We start from the raw sequence: 25062 nt of genomic DNA, 5'->3' as shown, positions 1-25062 counted from the left end.
ATCCCAACTTATAAGTATGTTCCACAAAGTTCTTCCAGTGTTTTGGTTACAGGAGCTGCAAGTTTGAGAACCTACCCAATAGACAGTGGCAGTTCAAGCACCAAGGTAGTGAGGTCACAGCACTCGCACAGGGCGAGTATTCCGATCAATAATACAGGCAACTCTCGATTATCCGCACACGGATCCAACGGGAAACCATTGTAACAGGATTTTAAATTTCGGTCGGGGAAGGCATCTGGTTTTAACTTTATAATGCCAATCGCACTAACGGAGAAATTGTTTATCCGCCATAGCCCAATCCCCGAGGGACCCGGATAATCGAGAGTTACCTGTACACTGGGCTAGAAATTCAGGCGCACCCATTTAGGAGCCTGGGTGGGGTGAGGGGTTGGGGAAGAACGATCCCAGTGCTTGAAATGATGAGGCGCAAGATACACAACCAATATTGCCATCGAGCCCGGGAACTGCGAAACGGAAACAAAGATCGGGCTGCTGTGACTCCAGCAGCGGCCATCCGGTCAGTGATGAAGGGGGCGACCAGGTCAGGAAGAGGCCAGGACAGCTAGTGGTGGCCACTGTTCTTTCAATGTGGGTTGGGAGGAGTATTCCCGCTATTCCTAACTCCACAATCAGGGCAAGTATATTTTAAAATCTTACTTTGCTGGTAACAGTCGAAAAGGCAGCCCCTTTAAGGACCGTCTGTTAGGCTGCATATAGACCTGGTGTTCCTGAGTGCAGCTAACTGTTTCAGGGCAAACCAATCTTGCAGTGAGGGCCTCAAACAGGAGCGAGGCCTCTTAATTGCATATGCAAAGGGCCTATCGCCTATTTCAGGCGTAGGCGCTGCACACTGATTGTTTTGTCCTTTACCAACATGGCGGGGAGCATCATCTGCTTATAATGAGTATGCGATTCCTGCCCATCATATTGGAGGCTTTGGAGGGCAATTATTGCCCAAAAGCAGACACTGCACGGCCGAATTTCTCGGCCACTGTATCTAGAGTTGCCCTGAACAGTATAACTATTATCTATAGAAAGTGATTATATCCTTGGACATAAATACTACATGGCCAACTGTTTCAATCATCCTGAAAATGCCTCAGTTGCCTTCCAGTTAAAAACAGAAGCTTAAATGAAAACCAAAAAATCTAGTGCAGTAATACACAGTGTGTCACGGGACTTAAAAAGGAATAAAAATGTTGCAACTAAGCTCATTAGTGCATGGTCGCCACTGTTTTATGTTATCAACACTTTAAAAGTTGTCCAGGGAGCAGCAGACAATACTAACAGTATTGTTTTATACACTTACTGAAAGATGGATGGATGCCATTTGCAGCATGTAGACTTAGGAGTCTGGGTAACACTTTAACCTATGATAACAATGCAGCAGTGAACCCGACAGACAGCGTTGCAGCAAAACACCTCTTTACTTCTGTTCAAAAGGCCAATGGGTCAGTTGATATGTTGACTGTTGTGAGCCGAGCCACGCAGTGTAGAAAGGCCCCAGGCTCAAGCTGCTCCCAGGTAGACCCGCAGTCGAGGCACTATAGTTTGCCTCAGCAGTCCAAGGGGTTGAGGGAAAGGGTGGAGAGAGAGAGAGAGAAAAGTAACTGAGGATTCTGCTTCTCATAACTTTCCAGCGACTCTGCAGGTGAGGACATTATCCAGCTCAGCTGTGACTTTGTGCATAACACAATAGCTTGCTAGCACATACTGTCGAGGCTTACGTGAAGATTGGTCCCTTGAACAGAGTACTGAAGGGCTGCAGGCACTGGCAGAACTCTACTTCAGCATGAGTAAGTGACTTCAGGAGAAAACAGGAAAACACAAAGGGCAGCAGTGAAGCTGATAAGTGAGGAGCCAATGATACTGTAATTGTTTTAACAGCTCCAGTTTATCACAATGTTTGCATTGGTTTAGGGAATTCTGCACATTATGCCAAGGCTTCCTCAGACTACACAAGTGCTGGGTATGACCTTTCACAGGTCCACAGGATGAGAGAGGGGACATTTTACTGTCAGCACACACAATTATCTCACAGCACCATGCAGTGGCTAAGTGATGGTACTACACTGTCATATTACAGATGCAGCGTCGAAAATCGGGAGTTCCGGAATCCGGGACGATCGGTGGCAGGGTTGTCTGGAATCCGGTAGAAAGGTTCCGGAATCCAGACCCGCCGACCTCGGACCTCGCCTCACCGCCGCTGTCCTTGCCTAAGGGCCGCCTTGCCCGAACACCACCTTCGCGACGGGGCCCCACCCAAACACCTCCTCCGCGACGGGGCCCCACCCAAACACCTCCTCCGCGACGGGGCCCGCCCGAACACCACCTCCGCGACGGGGCCCCACCCAAACACCTCCTCCGCGACGGGGCCCGCCCAAACACCTCCTCCGCGACAGGGCTTCACCCAACGACCTCATCAACGGGGCCAGCGGCCCGAACAGCTCCTCGGCGGGAACCTGGGCTCAGGTGTTTCTGGATTCGTGACGTCAGAAAGACGATCAAAAGTCCGGAAAAGCCTGGAATCCGGAACAGCCTCGCTCCCGAGGGTTCCGGATTCTCGACGCTGCACCCGCTACAACAATGAAGCCCTCACAGGAGCACTTCTACTTTCTCAACGATGATCTCATTATTCTTTTGATCTCATCCAAAATAAAATTGGATACATCAAAAAAACGATCTTAACACAAGCCACAGTTAATCTTCGAGGTTCCAAAATATCAATGACTTTAGATGAAGGAATAGAGAGCCATAAAGCTAAGTTTGCTGATGACACTAAGTTAGGTGATATAGTAAGTAGTATAGAGGAACACTGATAGATTGAAGTGAGTGGGTAAAACCGTGGCAGATGGAGATCAGTGTGGAAAAGTGCGAAGCCATCCACTTTGGACCCAAGAAAAATAAATCAGAGTATTTTCTAAATGGCGAGAAGCTAGGAACTGTGGAGGAGCAGAGAGATTAAGGGGTCCCTGTACCGAACTCAATGAAAACTAATGGACAGGTACAAATAATTAATTTATTGGCTAATGGAATGTGAGCCTTTATCTCAAGGGGCTGGAATACAAAAGGGATGGAAGTTCCTCTGAGAGTCATGAATCTTTGGAATTCTCTACCCCAGAGAGCTGTTGAGGTTCAGTTGTTGAATATATTCAGGACCGAGAGCGATAGATTTTGCTTTAGTGTAGGTTATATATTTTTACTTTTGCCTTGGATGTAAATTGTACAACATGTTAATATGAAAAAAAATAATCTTGAGAGCAAATGTAAAAGAATATATGTAACAGAATCTGTCAATTACATCTTTTAAAAAAAATAACTTATAATTTGTACCTGTACAAACCAGATGCATTTGTGACAACCAGTTCATATAACTCGCTTTCTTTCACTTCATCCATAAACAGTGTTTGTGGTTGTTCTTCATTGCAGCAGTCAGCAGGAATAAATTCAAAAAACATCGATTGTGGACATAGGAGGTAATGTCGTTGTTCTTTCTCTGGCCACAGATTCACTCCGATGAGACCTAAGAGAAAGAGATTTAAGCTATTACAACCAAATCATGCTCGAGGGTGTTCGGTCTTGGGCTAGATCAGTGAAACAAAAAACAGCCAGCGTTCCAACTCCTGACCGCTATTCAATGGTACGGAATTGAAGATCGGACAATCTGAAGTTCTTGACACAGGGATTGTGAGATCCTTTTGCGAAGTGTATTTGAGGCCAGCAGCAAACGCCTTCGCTTCACTGCTGACCACAAATCTCAGGCCAATGATTCCTGCTGGAAAGTATGTGTGTGGACATCAGGTGGGGGGGGGGGTGGTGAAAGTAGCCTGTCGATTGAGTAGCCTGTCGACACTCATTGTTTGGTATCGCACTTGAAACTTGACTGTTTGGGGAGATGATGGATAGCTGCCTGCACTTGTGAAACCTTACCTCCTTCAGAAGAGGGTGGGAGGAAATTGGAAATGGCTTTACTCCACACCAGGGCCCGCGTTCTTTAAGATTGAAATGTGCCTTCAGGTTGTCAACAACTGTACAAGGTTATGACTAGAACACCACATAAGCCAAACCCTCCAGATCGATTCCAGAAACACAAGAGCCCCTGCAGCTGCACATCAATATTTTGAATTAATACAGAAGGACCACACATGGAATAACACAGCAATTACAGCATGGAACCAGACTGCTTGGCCCAATCGATCCATGTAGGTGTTCACCTGCCATGCGAGCAATACAGAATGCGAGTGGTGAGGCTTCAGTTAATGTTTCCCCAAACACGCTAGCACGTTTTTCCTCATTGAGAAGCCGGTGAGCCCACTGCACGGAAAGTTCACAGAGCTGTACAGCCGCGTAGATTAAATACTGTTCTTGCCCCTAGAATGTTAACTAGATATTACACTTATAGTGCAGAATTTCTTCTGCCTGAAACAATACCAGAATCCGCAATGTTTACATTGCAGGGCAGAAATCGCAGCACTGGCGAAATAAGGGCAAAAGCTCAGTGTTGATAAGTTGCGCTGGTGATTTAAATCTTCCCGAAGGACATTTCCCGATGTAGGAAATAGGTCTGTGCAGACCATTCCGGAGAAAAGCCATGCAAAGGGGCGAGGAAATTATCTTAAATAACAAACAAGTACAAGCTGTCAGAGCATGTAATGCAGCAAATGGTAGAATCTACTATGTAAAATAGGTTTACATAGGACATACGGCACAGAAACAGGCCATTTGGCCCAACCAGTCCATGTTTATGCTCCACTCGAGCCTCCTCCCGTCTTTCCTTATCTAACTCTATCAGCAGAGCCCTCTATTCCCTTCTCCCTCATCTGCCTATCTAGCCTCTCCTTAAATGCATCTATACTATTCGCTTCAACCACTCCCTGTGGTAGCGAGTTCCACATTCTCACCACTCTTTGGGTAAAGAAGTTTCTTTATGCTCTTGCCCACAAGTGGAAACACTCTCTCTGTATCCACTCGATCAAAACCTTTCATCATTTTAAAGACCTCTATTAGGTCACCCCTCAGACTTCTTTTTTCAAGAGAAAAGAGACCCAGCCTGTTCATTCTTTCCTGATATGTATACCCTCGCATTTCTGATATCATCCTTGTAAATCTTCTCTACATCCTCTCAGGTGCCTCTATATCCTTTTTATAATATGGCGACCAGAGCTGTACACACAAGTGTGGTCTAACCAAGGTTCGATACAGGTTTAGCATAACTTCCCTACTTTTCAATTCTATCCTTCTAGAAATAAACCCTAGTGCTTTGGTTTGCTTTTTTTAAATGGTCTTGTTAACCTGTGGCATAACTTTTAGTGATGTGTATTTGTACTCCCAGATCCCTTTGTTTCTCTACCCCACTTAGACACGCACTTTCCAAGTAATGAGTGACCTCCCTGTTCTTCTGATCAAAATGTAATACCTCACGTTTATCTGTGTTGAACTTCATTTGTCAATTATTTGCCCATTCTTCAAATATAGAAACATAGAAAATAGGTGCAGGAGTAGGCCATTCGGCCCTTCGAGCCTGCACCACTATTCAATAAGATCATGGCTGATCATTCCCTCAGTACCCCTTTCCTGCTTTCTCTCCATACCCCTTGATCCCCTTAGCCGTAAGGGCCATATCTAACTCCCTCTTGAATATATCGAATGAACTGGCATCAACAACTCTCTGCGGCAGGGAATTCCACAGGTTAACAACTCTCTGAGTGAAGAAGTTTCTCCTCATCTCAGTCCTAAATGGCTTACCCCTTATTCTTAGACTGTGACACCTGGTTCTGGATCCCCAGCAACGGGAACATTCTTCCTGCCCCTAACCCGTCCAATCCCGCCAGAATTTTATGTATTTCTATGAGATCCCCTCTCATTCTTCTAAACTCCAGTGGATACAAGCCCAGTTGATCCAGTCTCTCCTCATATGTCAGTCCTGCCATCCCGGGAATCAATCTGGTGAACCTTCGCTGTACTCCCTCAATAGCAAGAACATCCTACCTCAGATTAGGAGACCAAAACTGAACACAATATTCCAGGTGAGGCCTCACCAAGGCCCTGTACAACTGCAGTAAGACCTCCCCACTCCTATACTGAAATCCCATAGCTATGAAGGCCAACATACAATTTGCCTTCTTCACCGCCTGCTGTACCTGCATGCCTACTTTCAATGACTGATGTACCATGACACCCAGGTCTCGTTGCACCTCCCCTTTTCCTAATCTGCCGCCATTCAGATAATATTCTTCCTTCGTGTTTTTGCCCCCAAAATGGATAACCTCACATTTATCCACATTATACTGCATCTGCCATGCATGTGCCCACTCACCTAACCTGTCCAAGTCACCCTGCAGCCTCTTAGCGTCCTCTTCACAGCTCACACCGCCACCCAGTTTAGTGTCATCTGCAAACTTGGAGATATTACACTCAATTCCTTCATCTAAATTGTTAATGTATATTGTAAAGAGCTGGGGTCCCAGCACTGAGCCCTGCGGCACCCCACTAGTCACTGCCTGCCATTCTGAAAAGGACCCGTTTATCCCGACTCTCTGCTTCCTGTCTGCCAATCAGTTCTCTATCCATGTCAGTACATTACCCCCAATACCATGCGCTTTGATTTTGCACATCAATCTCTTGTGCGGGACCTTGTCAAAAGCCTTTTGCAAGTCCAAATACACTGGCTCTCCCTTGTCCACTCTGCTAGCTACATCCTCAAAAAATTCCAGAAGATTCATCAAGCATCATTTCCCTTTCATAAATCCATGCTGACTTGGTCCGATCCTGACACTGCTTTCCAAATGCGCTGCTATTTCATCCTTAATGATTGATTCCAACATTTTCCCCACTACTGATGTCAGACTAACCGGTCTATAATTACCCGTTTTCTCTCTCCCACCTTTTTTAAAAAGTGGTGTTACATTAGCTACCCTCCAGTCCATAGGAACTGATCCAGAGTCTATAGACTGTTGGAAGATGATCACCAATGCATCCACTATTTCCAGGGCCACTTCCTTAAGTACTCTGGGATGCAGACTATCAGGCCCCAGGGATTTATCGGCCTTCAATCCCATCAATTTCCCTAACACAATTTCCCGCCTAATAAGGATATCCTTCAGTTCCTCCTCCTCACTAGACGCACTGTCCCCTAGTACATGCGGAAGGTTATTTGTGTCTTCCTTCATGAAGACAGAACCAAAGTATTTGTTCAATTGGTCTGCCATTTCTTTATTCCCCGTTATAAATTCACCTGAATCCGACCGCAAGGGACCTACGTTTGTCTTCACTAATCTTTTTCTCTTCGCATATTTATAGAAGCTTTTGCAGTCAGTTTTTATGTTCCCTGCAAGCTTCCTCTCGTACTCTATTTTCCCCCTCTTAATTAAACCCTTAGTCCTCCTCCGTTGAATTCTAAATTTCTCCCAGTCCTCAGGTTTGTTGCTTTTACTGGCCAATTTATATGCCTCTTCCTTGGCTTTAATACTATCCTTAATTTCCCTTGTTAGCCACGGTTGAGCCACCTTCCCCGTTTTATTTTTACTCCAAACAGGTATGTACAATTGCTGAAGTTCATCCATGTGATCTTTAAATGTTTGCCATTGCTTATCCACCGTCAACCCTTTAAGTATCCTTTGCCAGTCTATTCTAGCCAATTCACGCCTCATATCATCGAAGTTACCTTTCCTTAAGTTCATGACCCTAGTTTCTGAATTAACTGTGTCACTCTCCATCTTAATAAGGAATTTTACCATATTATGGTCACTCTTCCCCAAGGGACCTCACACAACAAGATTGCTAATTAGTCCCTTCTCATTACACATCACCCAGTCTAAGATGGCCAGCTCTCTAGTTGGTTCTTCGACATATTGGTCTAGAAAACCATCCCTAATACACTCCAGGTAATCCTCCTCCACCGCATTGCTACCAGTTTGGTTAGCCCAATCAATATGTAGATTAAAGTCGCCCATGATAACTGCTGTACCTTTATTGCACACATCCCTTATTTCTTGTTTGATGCTGTCCCCAACCTCACTACTACTGTCTGGTGGTCTGTACACAACTCCCACTAACGTTTTCTGCCCTTTGGAATTCCGCAGCTCCACCCATACCGATTTCACATTATCCAGGCTAATCTCCCTCCTTACTATTGCATTAATTTTCTCTTTAACCAGCAATACCACCCCGCCTCCTTTTCCTCTCTGCCTATCCTTCCTAAATGTTGAATAATCCTGGATGTTGAGTTCCCAGCCTTGGTCACCCTGGAGCCATGTCTCCGTGATGCCAATTACATCGTATACGTTAACTGCTGTCTGCACAGTTAATTCATCCACCTTATTCCGAATACTCCTCGCATTGAGGTACAGAGCCTTCAGGCTTGTCTTTTTAACACACTTTGCCCCTTTAGAATTTTTCTGTAATGTGGCCCTTTTTGTTTTTTGCCTTGGGTTTCTCTGCCCTCCACTTTTACTATTCTCCTTTCTATCTTTTGCTTCTGCCTCCATTTTATTTCCCTCTGTCTCCCTGCATAGGTTCCCATCCCCCTGCCATGTTAGTTTAACTCCTCCCTGACAGCACTAGCAAACACTCCCCCTAGGACATTGGTTCCGGTCCAGCCCAGGTGCATACCGTCCGGTTTGTACTGGTCCCACCTCCCCCAGAACCGGTTCCAATGTCCCAGGAATTTGAATCCCTCCCTCTTGCACCACTCCTCAAGCCACGTATTCATCTGAGCTATCCTGCAATTCCTACTCTGGCTAGCACGTGGCACTGGTAGCAATCCTGAGATTACTACCTTTGAGGTTCTACTCTTTAAATTTAGCTCCTAGCTCCCTAAATTCGTCATGTAGAACCTCATCCCGTTTTTTACCTATATCGTTGGTACCAATGTGCACCACGACAACTGGCTGTTCACCCTTCCTTTTCAGAATGTCTTGCACCTGCTCCGAGACATCCTTGACCCTTACACCAGGGAGGCAACATACCATCCTGGAGTCTCGGTTGCGGCCGCAGAAACGCCTATCTATTCCCCTTACAATTGAATCCCCTATCACTATCGCTCTCCCACTCTTTTTCCTGCCCTCCTGTGCAACAGAGCCCGCCACAGTGCCATGAACCTGGCTGCTGCTGCCCTCCCCTGATGAGTCATCCCCCTCAACAGTACTCAAAGCAGTGTATCTGTTTTGCAGGGGGATGACCGCAGGGGACTCCTGCACTACGTTCCTTGCACTGCTCATCCTGCTGGTCACCCATTTACTATCTGGCTGTGGACCCTTTACCTGCGGTGAGACCAACTCGCTAAACGTGCTACTCACGTCATTCTCATCATCGTGCATGCTCCAGAGTGAATCCACCCGCAGCTCCAGTACCGCAATGCGGTCCGTCAGGAGCTGGAGGCGGATACACTTCCCGCACACGTAGTCGTCAGGGACACTGGAAGCGTCCCTGACTTCCCACATAGTACAGGAGGAGCATAACACGTGTCCGAGCTGTCCTGCCATGACTTAACCCCCAGATAAACTTAATTTGGCAACAACAATGCTAAATATTACGTACTGATAGAGAAAAGAAAAAGGGAGGCAGCGAGAGTTCGTGAGTCGGCGAGAGGCAAGTTTATTAATGTCCTCCTGTAATTTGTTGCAGTGCTCCTCAGTATTGGCAATCCCCCCCCCCCCCCAAATTTGGTATAATTCGCAAATTAAGAAATTGTGTTTTTTAGATTCCAAAGTCTAAATTGTTCATGTAAATTGTGAACAGCAATCGTCCCAACACTGATCATTGTGGACCACACTACCCACCTTCTGCCACTGAAAGACTTTAACTGTAAGAATATAAAACTTAATGATCTATTGTTGGATATTATACATATTTTGAAGGGCTGTAATTTCTGCCTAGTTTTCCTTGATGTGATGGTCATGGTAGAATAAAGAACATATAACTGTCAGCTTCTTAACTGGAAAGGTAGGTCAGGTTGGTTGTGATAATTTGTTTATTAAACATTTTAGTTTTTTAAAATAAAAAAAATGAATGTTGTGACTGAAGAACATCCCGAGACTGTACTGTGACGCTGTGTTGCGATCGAGACAATCAGTGAAAATATGGCTACTTTCACTACAGTTTTATAATACAATGGGCCAACAATTCCGGCCTCCCTGGGTCCGTACAAAGATCCTACGGACCCGGGAAGGCATCGGAAATGCTGGTTTCCAGCACGCAATGTGCACGCGCTGGAAACCGACAGTTACGATCTGTCAAGTTTTTGGCTTGACAGATGGCCGCATCTCGGGAGCGAAGACATTTGGAAGTGGAAATTTCCGATATTTACGCTTACAAATGTCCTCAAAAATCTTGCGCCTGTTTTAAAAAACACACACATAAAAATAAAGTTATTAAAACGTATTTTATTAAAAACCCTCCCCACAACGGTAAGTTTATTTTAAAAATCTTAAAAATAATTTCCAGATTTTTTTTTTTAAAGCCATTAATAACTTTAATTTAAATGCATGTAGTGTAATTAGTTTCTATTTTTTAATTAGTGTTTTGGGTGTTTGGGGCTCTATCACAATCATAGTAATAGGAGTTTAGGACCCTGCGGAAATCCTATTACTATGATACTTTGGTTGCCCAGAGCCATGTGACTCCAGCTGTAGGCCTGCGCATGCGTCGACGTGCATGTGCTGTGACTGGCAGGGAGGAGAGGCCTCAGCATCGGAAAGTCGAACGTGGGCAGCAGCTTAAGGTAGGTGTGTATTTTTTCTCTGAAATGCCCGCGGGAAGGCCAAAACGGAAATTCAGGGCCTATATGACCACATTTTTGAGACATGTAAGAATAAAAGTGTTTAGTTATGATAATATTGTTTTTGTATATATAAATATTAAAAGTGTAGATTATCTGAAAAGACAAGTTTGAAGAGACAAATGGATACCTGGCTGGGCAGAGCTCAAGTTACAAAGGAAGCATGGCTTTGAAACTCACCAAACTAGAAAAGATGTTAATTGGAAAGCCATTAACCTAATCAAGGAATGGCACCGGCCCTCCAGACAGACACATGTATGAGGAGAAGCCAATCAGGAACGGCCCTGGAACCAAGACCCAATCCTGAAGCTTTGACCTTACGGGGTATTAAAAACTCAAGCCAAAGATTGCTCTCTGTCTTTTCTTAAGCACACGGCAAAAAGCAGGACCTTCCTCTAAAGACAAAGGAGCAGGCCATGTGCTTTGCCAGAGGGAAGTAAATCATACCTTTTTTATTGTAACATCATTGTATCTGTTGTAATTAAGTCGAGTCCGTAGAATACCAATAGACTGCTGTTATGTTCGGTAGACTATTTGCATGTGTATGTGTTTAATAAACTTATTCCAAATTGTTTTAAAAGAATTGATCTTGCTGTCAATTTAATGCCAGAGATTTAGAAATCTTAGACATAAGATGAAATGTGCCTCGGTTCTGTGGGTGGGAGAGCAATTCAACCTGGGCTAGGCAGTTATACTTTAAACCCTCCTTAAAATCCACCTCCGACCAAACATTTTATCATCCCTTCTAACCTTTCCATCTTAGACCTGTCATCGGATTTTCCTTATACGTTTTATAAAGTGCCTTGGGGGTGTTGTTCTATGTTAAAGGCCCTACATAAATTCAAGCTTCTCTTAACAGGTGACTACAGATCAACATTGATGGCGCCTGGGAGCAGGTTGCTTCACGAGCCTGACCCCGGGACGGCAGCAACCACAAGAAATGCAGAAAAGTAGGCCGACATCCCCAGCATTGAAGCACTGACCACACTCGATCAGCTCCGCATTGTTCGCATGCCTGACACGAGACTCCCAAAGCAAGCGCTCTACTCGGAACTCCTTCAGGGCAAACGAGCCAAAGGAAACGTTACAGGCACACCCTCAAAGCCTCCCTGATCAAGTGCAACATCCCCACCGACACCTGGGAGTCCCTGGCCAAAGACCGCCCTAAGTGGAGGAAGTGCATCCGGGAGGGCGCTGAGCACCTCGAGTCTCATCGCTGAGAGCATGCAGAAATCAAGCGCAGGCAGCGGAAGGAGCGTGCGGCAAACCAGTCCCACCCACCCTTTCCCACAACCTGTGACAGGGACTGTGTTTCTCGTATTGGACTGATCAGCCACCTAAGGACTCATTTTTAGAGTGGAAGCAAGTCTTCCTCGATTCTGAGGGATTGCCTATGATGATGATGATGATGATACTAAGCGATGCATTGTTACCTTCAGTGGCTGCATAAACTGGAGAATAAATAGGAACTCCTTCACAGTAGAATTGTTTCAGGTGACTTCCATACAGTTCATTGGAGCCAGAATCCACGGCAAGAACCAAGTTGAGGTGGGGCCACACCCTGTGAGCAATCCCATCAAATCCACACCCAAACTCTGCAGCCAGTTCTGTGGCCCTTCGAGGATCAGGCTTTAATTGAGTACTGAGCTTCAGGCGGACATCATCAGTAATCTTCAGCTCGGGATTTATTCGGCCCAGCCGAATATCCTTGATCAACTGCTCCCACTTACTCTGCAGAAAAGCAAAACTGTGATAAACTATGGAAGCAAAGCTAGCCTCCAGCATTCCCAAGGTTCTATCTTTGAGGGCAAAAAGGAGATGAACGTACAGTGCCTCAGGTTCGGTAGTAATTTCAAATCCAGCCGCTGGTGTAGAGTACATATTCAACTTGCGCTTGGAGGTCATGGGCGAGAGGCAGTTGGGACCAACTGGAATCCCTGATTCTGAATTAATCCAATTAGGAGGGTAGAAAAACTTTGCAGTCCTCTGTAAATTTCTCGTCTCTGGGTAGACATTAAGCATTGAATGAAAGCACACACCAAAGCCCTATAATAACAGGGAAAACAGTAGTTTTAGTTAGTATTAAAATAAAGCAAACTGTTTCAGAATACTGGAGAAATTGCAGCAAATAACGGCTTTTTCTATAGGATAGATGCATCATTCTAATTACTGGAACTAATTTGTCTTAGAAAATGTGTTTGAAGAGGACATCCAAGTTGCAAATGTCACACACACGGAATAGCATAATTAGCATCATCACTTTGTGCTGAATTGGAACTAATCGGCAAAGATTGAACCCTGCCATAAAACCCCTTTTAACCTATCTACCTAATTAAGATTAACTTGTTTGTAATGTGTAGTATAAACAGCATACAAGGTGAAGACCTGCTGATATGATTGATATCCCACTCGTGGCATGAAGTTGGAACTCCATCTCGAGCCAGATCAGCTCATGTGTAGGATAATAAATCACATCCCACTGCTTTCAATAGCTTCTTCGTATTCCAGTGAGACTTTAAATTATTGATACAATGTAATCAATAATACCTTCATATTGTAATAATCCTTCAGAAGTTTTCCAATATTTTATTACTAAGTTTTGTTAGATGCATCACGCATTAAACAGCCCATTGATCAACAGCAGCCCATTGATCAACAGCCCATTGATCAACAGCAGCCCATTGATCAACAACAGCCCATTGATCAACAGCAGCCCATTGATCAACAGCAGCCCATTGATCAACAGCAGCCCATTGATCAACAGCAGCCCATTGATCAACAGCAGCCCATTGATCAACAGCAGCCCATTGATCAACAGCCCATTGATCAACAGCAGCCCATTGATCAACAGCAGCCCATTGATCAACAGCAGCCCATTGATCAACAGCAGCCCATTGATCAACAGCAGCCCATTGATCAACAGCAGCCCATTGATCAACAGCCCATTGATCAACAGCAGCCCATTGATCAACAGCAGCCCATTGATCAACTGCAGCCCATTGATCAACAGCCCATTGATCAACAGCAGCCCATTGATCAACAGCAGCCCATTGATCAACAGCAGCCCATTGATCAACAGCAGCCCATTGATCAACAGCAGCCCATTGATCAACAACAGCCCATTGATCAACAGCCCATTGATCAACAACAGCCCATTGATCAACAGCAGCCCATTGATCAACACCCCATTGATCAACAGCCCATTGATCAACAGCCCATTGATCAACAGCAGCCCATTGATCAACAGCCCATTGATCAACAGCAGCCCATTGATCAACAGCCCATTGATCAACAGCAGCCCATTGATCAACAGCCCATTGATCAACAGCAGCCCATTGATCAACAGCCCATTGATCAACAGCAGCCCATTGATCAACAGCCCATTGATCAACAACAGCCCATTGATCAACAGCAGCCCATTGATCAACACCCCATTGATCAACAACGCCCATTGATCAACAGCAGCCCATTGATCAACAACAGCCCATTGATCAACAGCAGCCATTGATCAACAGCCCATTGATCAACAGCAGCCCATTGATCAACAGCAGCCCATTGATCAACAGCAGCCCATTGATCAACAGCAGCCCATTGATCAACAGCAGCCCATTGATCAACAGCCCATTGATCAACAACAGCCCATTGATCAACAACAGCCCATTGATCAACAACAGCCCATTGATCAACAGCAGCCCATTGATCAACAACAGCCCATTGATCAACAACAGCCCATTGATCAACAACAGCCATTGATCAACAACAGCCCATTGATCAACAGCAGCCATTGATCAACAGCAGCCCATTGATCAACAGCAGCCATTGATCAACAGCCCATTATCAACAGCCATTGATCAACAGCAGCCATTGATCAACAGCAGCACATTGATCAACAGCAGCATTGATCAACAACAGCCCATTGATGAACAGCAGCCCATTGATGAACAGCAGCCCATTGATCAACAGCCCATTGATCAACAGCAGCCCATTGATCAACAGCAGCCCATTGATCAACAGCCCATTGATCAACAACAGCCCATTGATCAACAACAGCCCATTGATCAACAGCCCATTGATCAACAAAAGCCCATTGATCAACAACAGCCCATTGATCAACAACAGCCCATTGATCAACAGCAGCCCATTGATCAACAGCAGCCCATTGATCAACAGCAGCCCATTGATCAACAGCCCATTGATCAACAGCAGCCCATTGATCAACAGCCCATTGATCAACAACAGCCCATTGATCAACAGCCCATTGATCAACAACAGCCCATTGATCAACAGTAGCCCATTGATCAACAACAGCCCATTGATCAACAGCAGCCCATTGATCAACAACAGCCCATTGATCAACAACAGCCCATTGATCAACAGCAGCCCATTGATCAACAACAGCCCATTGATCAACAACAGCCCATTGATCAACAGCCCATTGATCAACAGCAGCCCATTGATCAACAGCAGCCCATTGATCAACAGTAGCCCATTGATCAACAGCCCATTGATCAACAACAGCCCATTGATCAACAACAGCCCATTGATCAACAGCAGCCCATTGATCAACAACAGCCCATTGATCAACAGCAGCCCATTGATCAACAGCAGCCCATTGATCAACAGCCCATTGATCAACAACAGCCCATTGATCAACAACAGCCCATTGATCAACAACAGCCCATTGATCAACAGCAGCCCATTGATCAACAGCAGCCCATTGATCAACAGCAGCCCATTGATCAACAGCAGCCCATTGATCAACAGCCCATTGATCAACAGCAGCCCATTGATCAACAGCAGCCCATTGATCAACAGCAGCCCATTGATCAACAGCAGCCCATTGATCAACAACAGCACATTGATCAACAACAGCCCATTGATCAACAACAGCCCATTGATCAACAACAGCCCATTGATCAACAACAGCCCATTGATCAACAACAGCCCATTGATCAACAGCCCATTGATCAACAGCCCATTGATCAACAGCCCATTGATCAACAACAGCCCATTGATCAACAACAGCCCATTGATCAACAACAGCCCATTGATCAACAACAGCCCATTGATCAACAACAGCACATTGATCAACAACAGCACATTGATCAACAGCAGCCCATTGATCAACAACAGCCCATTGATCAACAACAGCCCATTGATCAACAACAGCCCATTGATCAACAACAGCCCATTGATCAACAACAGCCCATTGATCACAGCCCATTGATCAACAGCAGCCCATTGATCAACAGCAGCCCATTGATCAACAGCAGCCCATTGATCAACAGCAGCCCATTGATCAACAGCCCATTGATCAACAGCAGCCCACTGATCAACAGCCCATTGATCAACAGCAGCCCATTGATCAACAGCCCATTGATCAACAGCCCATTGATCAACAGCAGCCCATTGATCAACAGCCCATTGATCAACGGCAGCCCATTGATCAACAGCCCATTGATCAACAGCAGCCCATTGATCAACAACAGCCCATTGATCAAAAGCAGCCCATTGATCAACAGCAGCCCATTGATCAACAACAGCCCATTGATCAAAAGCAGCCCATTGATCAACAACAGCCCATTGATCAACAACAGCCCATTGATCAACAACAGCCCATTGATCAACAACAGCCCATTGATCAAAAGCAGCCCATTGATCAACAACAGCCCATTGATCAAAAGCAGCCCATTGATCAACAGCAGCCCTTGCCAGCCTTTTTTGGGGGGCTTTTGTCCAGCTGCACATATTTCACCCGCATCAGTCTGACGGTGTTGCATTTAGGGTTGGGGGCTAGGGTTAGGGTCATGGAAAGTCTTTCTCACAAGTATTAAAAACACCCGAATTGTGCAGTACGACCACTGCAATGCTATGTAATTATAAAAAAGGAAGTTGACTTATTCAGTCCCCGGCAAAGAAATGGTCAAATTATAAACAGATAGTGAAATCTGATCACCAAAACACCTGCAAACATCTGGGAATCCCTTGTAATCAAAATAAAATCATTTGTTAATTAAATTAACTGTAACTTACTCGGTCAGCTTAAACCAATGATGGTGATGGTCTTATTTGAATTCGAATGTTGTCTATGTTTGATGATTGTTTATAGGTTTCAGAGGAATTTTATACTTTCTCAAAAATGAGCTGTGAACAACAGCAACTTGTATTTGTATAATGTCTTTAATGTAGTGAAACGTCCCAAGGTGAGTCACAGGAGTGTTATGAAACAAAAAAATTTGACACAGAGTCACATAGGAGAAATTAGGGCAGGTGAACAAAAGCTTGGTCAAAGAGGTAGGTTTTAAGAAGAGGAAAGAGAGATAGAGAGATGGAGAGGTTTAGGGAAGGAATTCCAGAGTTTAAGGCCTGGGCAACAGAAGGCACGGCCACCGATGATTGAGCGATGATAATCAAGGATACTCAAGAGGACAGAATTAGAAGAGCGCAGACATCTCGGGGGTTGGGGGGGGGAATTGAAAACAAATGAGAATTTTGAAATCGAAGCCTTCCTTAACCAGGAACCAATGTAGGTCAGCGAGCACTGGGTGATGGATGAGCGGGACTTGGTGCGAGTGAGGACACAGGCAACCCTTGGTGCCACTTTGGATCACCTGTAGTTTACGTAGGGTAGAATGTGGGAGGCCAGCCAGGAGTGTGTTGGAATAGTCAAATCTAGAGGTAACAACGGCATGGATGAGGGGGTATCCAGTCTTCTTCGCATCAGTATGTACTGGAGTGGAGTCCACACTGAGGAAGCACTGGATACTTTGATCTGAAGTGCACTGAAGATATATGGCTTAACACACAAAGAACGGATGAATCACCTTCTCAGTTGTAAGACACACACACAAACACACACTCAGATAGACATCCAGATTCTTTGTTCCACTAGTCAATGAAGAACAGACAATGAAATTGACACACAGGTACTCTGAAATACCGTCAGAAATACACAGATAAGAAATGTGCTCAAAACAAGAGATTTTTTTCTTTGGGGTTATCTAATTTTAATTGTTATAACCCTGAATGTCAAGCTGAAAACCCAGTCATTAATCAAGTCCTGTCCTCTTTCTAGGTGTGGGCTCGAAAAAACCGGTCAACCTCAGGTGCCACACTCTTCCCACCCGATGCTGAGCCAGATAATATGATACGGTGTGATCAAGGGGTCCACCGACCTCCTGAGCTTGTGCACTGACTCGAGTACCCAGTATGCATGTATACACTGGCCCTGGATTTTGCGGCTAGCAGCGAAGGAACGGCACCCGCCATTCACTACGTTGACAGCTGCCCTGAGTTTTCACAGGCGTTTGAGTGGAGTCTTGCTGACATCTGGTGTCTGATCCAGTGCGGCACCCTCTACAGGAGATTTGTGGCGTATGTGAGCAGGTTAAACCACAGCGAGGCTCTTCAACCAATCAGACTGAAGAATCGTCACTGAGACACACCGGGTCTAAACCAGGAAGTATAAATCAGTCAGTATAAATGAGATTTAAGTCATGTACAGAAAGTGAAATAAAGAGAGAGGGAAAGAAAGATGGGATTAAGGGAGAGAGACATAACAGAGACAGACAGAAAAAGTAAAATAATAATTAAATTCCAAAGGAATGAGACTCCACACTTATAAAATTAAATTTTCAGTGCCAGAGAGGTTGTTTGGCAGTAATTATGACTTACCACGCCTTAAAAATGATCTTCCAACTGAATGCACCAGCCTTATCGTTTTTTGTGCGTTTAATGGGTACCGAGTGAGTAAGTATTGCAACTTCATGCCCTTACCTGGATTTCAATGCCGAGTCTATTGGTGTGTTACTATTGTAGCGCAGCCTATGGAGGAGCAGAGTAACTCAGACAGCAACTTCCAGATTTCCGCATTTAACTGTGCATGTGCATACTCCAGAAGTTACTGTCAGATTTACTCCATAACAACGGCGAGTGCCGTCAGCCACACCATTATTCGCAATGCAAAATCCCAGCCATTATGTTGACTATTCCACAATGCTTCAAGTGTCCTTAGTGTTTTTAACTATCAGGGGTTACTGTGCTAGTTCACTAAGTTGGTCTGTGTTTGGTTTATGAAGGTTCCAAGTTACAAAAGGGGAAAATACATCTCTCTCTTTAAACTTCACCTTCTAAAGGGAATTGAGGTGTAGAGTTAAAGCACCGCCATATACAGAACACATTACACAGAAACAGCCTCTCAAACACATCCACAACCATTGCAACACACAAATATAATCAGATTCACAGAACCACCCACCCTATTTCTCCCCTTTTTGTTCATTATCTTCAGTCTTTCCTTGATGTTCTGTAATGTTCAAACTTTCAACTTTATTGTGCTGAATGATGTTGATTACTTTTATATAGTGGCATTAGACATTAAGGTACACAGAAAGAAATACTCCTTCCACTCCAGCCTTCTCCCTTCAGCCAGTGTGAGGCCACATTCCAGTTCAACAAATCTCCCCCACCCCATCTTTTGTGAGGCAGCATCCCATCCATATCCCTCCCTACTCCTGCCAGTGCAAGGACACATTCCAGTCCTACAACCCTGCCTTTGCCTTGCTAATACAAGGACAGATTCCACACTCCCTGTGCAAAGACACATTCTGGGTTCACACCTCTTCCCTTGTACAAGGTTATATTATAGTCATCTGCGCTGTTTTTGGCTCAAATTTCACAGATTTTTCTGATCATAATTTGAATAGGGAAAGGTGCTTGTCGTATACCAGATTACCTTTTATTTATAATTTAAATAAAAGAGTTCCTGGTGTGCCACAGACACATCTAATATATATCTAAATAAAAGATAATCTAGTTTTTACGTAAATTGCATATCTCTCATGGCATTGTTCACAGACAGTTGGATGGTAAGTCAATGGAAATAACATTCTGGAGAGATGTAAAACAGGCTGTCGATTCGCTATCATTCATTTTACATTACTGCACAATCAAAATCTACCGCACTGTCTCAACTTATGCAAGAAATGGTCACTTAAGCCCAGAACCCAGGACAATCATGGCAATCATGGAACTGCACCCTAAAAAAAGTGTCAATAAACTCAGAAGAGCTGGGGAGGTAAAAGGGGAAGAAATAGCTTAGAAGTTAGGTTCTGGGTAAGTCAGGCATCAAACACAAACATACTTTATATAACAAGAGTTACCAATACCTGATGGAAGTCATTAGCTGTCGTCCTAGTACTCAGTAACATTGCACTGGAGCCTGAAATTCCTGATGTCATAGAGAGGACACTTGGTCTCTCTGAAATCAACACATTTTGTTCCCCTTTAGCAACACGCCAGATGTAATCTTTGTAATGATCATATCGCGTCAGTGGGTGAAGGCTGCAGAAGGTCTTACGGTCTGTAATTTCGGAGAATCTGTACAATTTGCCATACTCCGTGTTTCTGTTCCTGCGGATCCTGCAGAGAAGAGTGTCGTGTTGCACTTGCTGAATATTTTTGGTGCTCAATTCGAGTCTCCGTCGCTGCAAAAGGCTCAGGACACTCTCAGCCCTGAGAGTCAGGTATTGGTTCAAAAGGCTGAAAAAAGGTCTCTTCTGACCCGGTGACCTGTTGCGGATATCACGCCAGAGCCACACCAACATCCACAGGCTTAGGATTCCGAAAATAAAGGTAGCAATGAGAAGCATCTGTCAATAGATAATCACTATAAATAGACAGCAACATCAGCATACATGCAGTCACAAAATTCTGCATATTACTTCCTGGTGATCAACATTGCAATTCTACTGCTAGTGTCTAAATAATAACCAGAGTCGCAATACAAATATTTACTCTACAAAAATTTACAATATAGCAAAGTATTAAAAATTAAAAATCTTTTCCCCGCCTGTATCAACTTCCCATTTATGACTCTGCTCAGCTTCTCGGATGGCCCAGTGGTTATTGACATCATCTGATGTAGCATTGAGCCACACAGATTGGATGTGCCCCAACTGGTGACTTCTGCCAGAAAATGGGGATGTGCAGATCTGCTCAACTGTGATGCCTTTCCTCAAACAGCTAACACTCACTGCCGAGTTCACATGTGAAGAAATGCCATCGCGACAAGATACTGGAGAGCTGCTAATACCGAATGCTTTCAGAGGGGAGGAAAAAAAGAGGTTCTAACACGTAAACTGCCAATTTGGTTCCACCAGTCTATACCAGCATTTAACCTCCATGTGAGTAAATAGCTCCAATCATTTTATCCATTGTATTCCCATATTCCTTCTATTCTTTTTCCTTCATCCACCAATGCAATCTAATCGTGAAGTTTCTGCCTCTACCAAAAACCCTGGTTGTGAATTGTAGAGGTTTCTCCTGCTCTCTGTTCTAAATGTCTTGCATTTAATCTTGTATCTGTGGCCCGTCATTTTGACACCTAAACTACTGGAAATAGTCTGTTTCTAAACAGTACTGTCCTGTCCTTCCATAATTTTAAACACTTTTTTCATATCGCCCCATCATCTCTGTTATTCTAATGGAACAGATCAAATTTTTCAAATCTTTCTTCCTATTTGTATTTCCTCATATCAAGCAGCATCCCAGTGAATCTGTACTGTACCTTCTCCAAAGCATCAATATCCTCACTGCACACAATACACTAACTGGTCCTATTCAGGTTTTACATTGCCTCATCATTACCTCTTGACTTTTATATTCTATAGCTTGTGATAAAACCTAGAATTCAATTAGTTTTTTTTTAAAGCCTCATCAACCTGGGATACTGCCTTGAATGTCCTGCGAAACTGTAACCCTAGCTCTCTCTGCTCTTCTACAGCACAGAGCTTACTTCCATTCAGACTATAATTATGTTTTTTTTTCCAATAAAAATGCATCCCCTCGTGTTAATGAAATTGAATTCCATCGACCACCTTTTAGCCTATCCCCTATCTCTTTGATCTTCTAAAGACATATCATAGGCAGTCCCTCGGAATTGAGGAAGACTTGTTTCCACTCTTAACACGAGTCCTTAGGTGGCTGTACAGTCCAATACGAGTACCACAGTCTCTGTCACAGGTGGGACAGATAGTCATTGAGGAAAGAGGTAGGAAGGCCTTTGATTGTCAACCGCGAGGGTCTATGGTGCATCCACCTCCGTTTCGGATGCCCCCAAAAGTATGTCACCATCCTCCGCCTGCTCCACGAAGACATGCAGGCCGTGATACTTACCAACGGATCCATCACAGACCCAATCCACATCCAGACCGGGGTCAAACAGGACTGCGTCATTGCCCCAACCCTCTTCACAATCTTCCTCGCTGCTATGCTCCACCTCACAGTCGACAAGCTCCCTGCTGGAGTGGTCTCCAGGCCAGGTCCAAGACCATCCCAACCTCTGTCGTCGAGCTACAGTACGCGGACGACGCCTGCGTCTGTGCACACACAGAGGCTGAACTCCAGGACATCGTCGACATATTTACTGAGGCGTACGAAAGCATGGGCCTTACGCTAAACATCAGTAAGACAAAGGTCCTCCACCAGCCTGTCCTCACCACACAGCACTGTCTAAAGACATAGCACAGTTGATGATTACTGTTCACACAGCAAACATGGGTGGTCAGCCGCTTTGTGGCAAAATATCACCAGCCATTTGATGAAAAAAAGTTACAAATTATATTTCTTCACAAAAACCAGCATTGTCAGTATTTATAATCACACAGCAGCCATTAAGGATTTTGTGGGATGCTCCGAATTGAACACCTCAATACTTCACCCTAGTGCTGCCTCAGTAGAAACAACTAGTTTGGAACGAGAGTCTACAATCTAATTGTACTCCTAGGTGTTCTGCACACTGCTATCATTACACTTGATTAAAATCCCAGTGACAACATAGTCTGGCATTTCAGAGTACCGGGCACGGGATTAAACTTTATAAAAAATGTCAACTTCTAAGAAATTCCATCGCTAGGGCAATGTCTCTCACAAACCCCCTGTTTGCATACTGAAGAGTGAAAAATGACCTAATTACTGATGTAATTTCATTTTTATTGCCCCTTAAAAACAAAAGATTTATTTAACCAGTTTCACTGGCAGTGTGCAGACCAGAGCTTACCAGAAACTGGTAGCACGCTGGTTTCCAAATAAATAATAAACGAGCCACCATTACATGGCAACATCTGAAGATATTTTGTTCTTGGAACAAAAACTGCCCAAAAAACAATTCCAAAACTGTCCTTTGGAAATGGAGTAGGGTCAAGTTTAAAAAAAACCGGTCACGTAGTTTATAATCGGTGGACATGGCGAGACCTCAGAATATAGTCGAGACAAATAACAGGAAATGTAATTTGTTCACAATTCCTGGCCAGCATAACAAACACAAGAGTTAGTACCGTTTGTTTTATAACTGAAGGGGGAGTGTTGTGTATCACATGACAGTGTTAGTTACCCTTTCACTTTTATTGCAATTATTTACATTTTCCAGGGAAGAACTTTGCTAGATTTTGAAAACATGTTACACATTGTCTGCAACTTTCAGGAGCGAATGTAATCATTGCAACAGTTACAACAACATCGGTGCGGGCCGCGGGCCTCGCCAGGCGGAACCCAAACAACACAAAGCCGGGCAATTCCGACCCAGCTCCAGCAAGAAATACAACTTTTAGAAAGCAGCGAATTTCCGGAGCGGCGCTTTCCCGTTTGCCAGCCCGGCGCCACCATCATGTCGCCCTTTTTAGCCGCTGTTGAAATAAAGCCTTTTCGCTCACCTTCTTCCGCCTTCAGCATCGTCACCAACGGAGCGAGCCCGCACTTGGCGCGTTGACGTATGTTTGAGCGGAACTCAGGCGGAGACAGTTCGGTGCCCCCGGCCCTGCTGGGCCACTGCAGGAAATGAGCCCCTCTCTCCTCAGACCAAGTCATGTTGGCATCCATGCAATGGTTTTATTCCTGGTCAATGGGGTTTCCCCTCCACCCCCCCTTTAAATAAAGTGAATATCTCTAATCTCCTCCAGCCCCACAACCCCCGCCCGAGATGTCTGCGCTCCTCTAATTCTGCCCCCTTGAGCATCCCTGATTATAATCGCTCAACCATTGGTGGCCGTGTCTTCTGTTGCTTCGGCCCCAAGCTCTGGAACTCCCTGCTAAACCTCTCCACCTCTCTTTCCTCCTTCAAGACGCTCCTTAAAACCTACCTCTTGGACCAAGCCTTTGATCACCTGCTCTAATTTCTCCTTATGCAGCACGGTTTCAAATTTTTAAAAATCTCACACTAGTCCTGTGAAGTGCCTTGGGAAGCGTCATTGTGTTAAAGGTACTATTTAAATACAAGCTGTTGTCGAAACTTAGATTGTCAACGGCTGCAAATAATTTGCTAAAAATCTTAATCCCTACCACCAAGTTTAGCTCCAACAATGACTTACCGGATGATGGAAGACTGAACTAAGATAGGTAGTTGGTCCTAAAGCTGGTGGAACCATTATTCTTATAGGGTATAGCGCCTGTCTATGTTGCAGCCAGGAATTCGGTGGCATGGTATAGGGAGCTATGCTACTCACCAAACTGCTCATGAAGTTTCTGATATCTACTGTCCATCTAATGATAGTCATGAAACAATTAGTATGCATATCCTAACAACTATCGTCTTAGAGGGGGAAGAGGGTGGGGCGAAGGCAAGGGTCCAAGGTGGCTCCAACAATGATGATGGAAGACTGAACTCAGTCAATTTCTGTGACAAATTCAGTTTGAATCTTCCATCCTGAACCAGCTATATTCCAGGCCAATTTTGATTACTGACCTGCCAACTTAATTCATTATTGAGACGTGGACAGGTGAATCACTGGGCTGGGATTTTTGCAAATGATTCCACATAATATCCCACTGTTGAGACATTGAAAGCATACTGGTGTTCTATGCTGGTAAACTGTGATTTTAGCTGGTTACCTGCACAGTACCCCCGCCTACATTTTAGGGCACCGACACATCAGCTCTGCTGAATCTGCCCCTAGATTTTCCCCCTACAGGATTTTGCAGTCAACATTCATTACGCCTACAGCTGTCCACATACTTTGTGGGCTTTTGCGTGACAACCTATGGTCATTGGGAGGTTGAAACATTGCAGCACCCTCTACAGGGGATCTGGGACCTGTGTGAGCAACAGCAGTCTCTTCAACCAATTAGATTGAAGAATCCTTACTGAGGCACGCAGAGTCTAAACCAGGAAGTGTAACTTAGAATACTTAATTAAATGTAAAATCATGTACAGAAAGCAAAACAAAGAGAGGGAAATAAAGAGGGGATTAAGAGAGCGATAAAAGAGACAAAGAAAAATTAAAAAAACAAAT

At 44.5% G+C, this 25062-nt stretch overlaps 1 protein-coding gene across 2 annotated transcripts; it reads right to left on the bottom strand.

Annotated features, from left to right (window-relative positions):
• Window positions 1-1330: 1330 nt before the first annotated feature.
• LOC139245896 (uncharacterized) lies at window positions 1331-23512 on the bottom strand. 2 transcript variants are annotated; one of them, XM_070871350.1, is made up of 5 exons: window positions 23488-23512; window positions 19945-20427; window positions 12211-12823; window positions 3334-3523; window positions 1331-1555 (listed from the first exon to the last, which is right to left on the bottom strand). In XM_070871350.1, the coding sequence occupies exons 2-5, from the start codon at window positions 20425-20427 to the stop codon at window positions 1510-1512; spliced, it is 1332 nt and encodes a 443-aa protein (XP_070727451.1). In that variant the 5' UTR covers window positions 23488-23512; the 3' UTR covers window positions 1331-1509. The 2 variants fall into 2 exon arrangements, with proteins under 2 accessions (XP_070727451.1, XP_070727450.1); XM_070871349.1 differs by having other exon boundaries at window positions 1331-1544.
• Between the last annotated feature and the right edge of the window lie 1550 nt (window positions 23513-25062).

This window comes from Pristiophorus japonicus, unplaced genomic scaffold (genome assembly GCF_044704955.1).
Source record: "Pristiophorus japonicus isolate sPriJap1 unplaced genomic scaffold, sPriJap1.hap1 HAP1_SCAFFOLD_2449, whole genome shotgun sequence".
NCBI lineage: Eukaryota > Metazoa > Chordata > Chondrichthyes > Pristiophoridae > Pristiophorus > Pristiophorus japonicus.
Note: the sequence above shows the minus strand (reverse complement) of the source record. Positions and strands in the feature narration are given on the sequence as shown.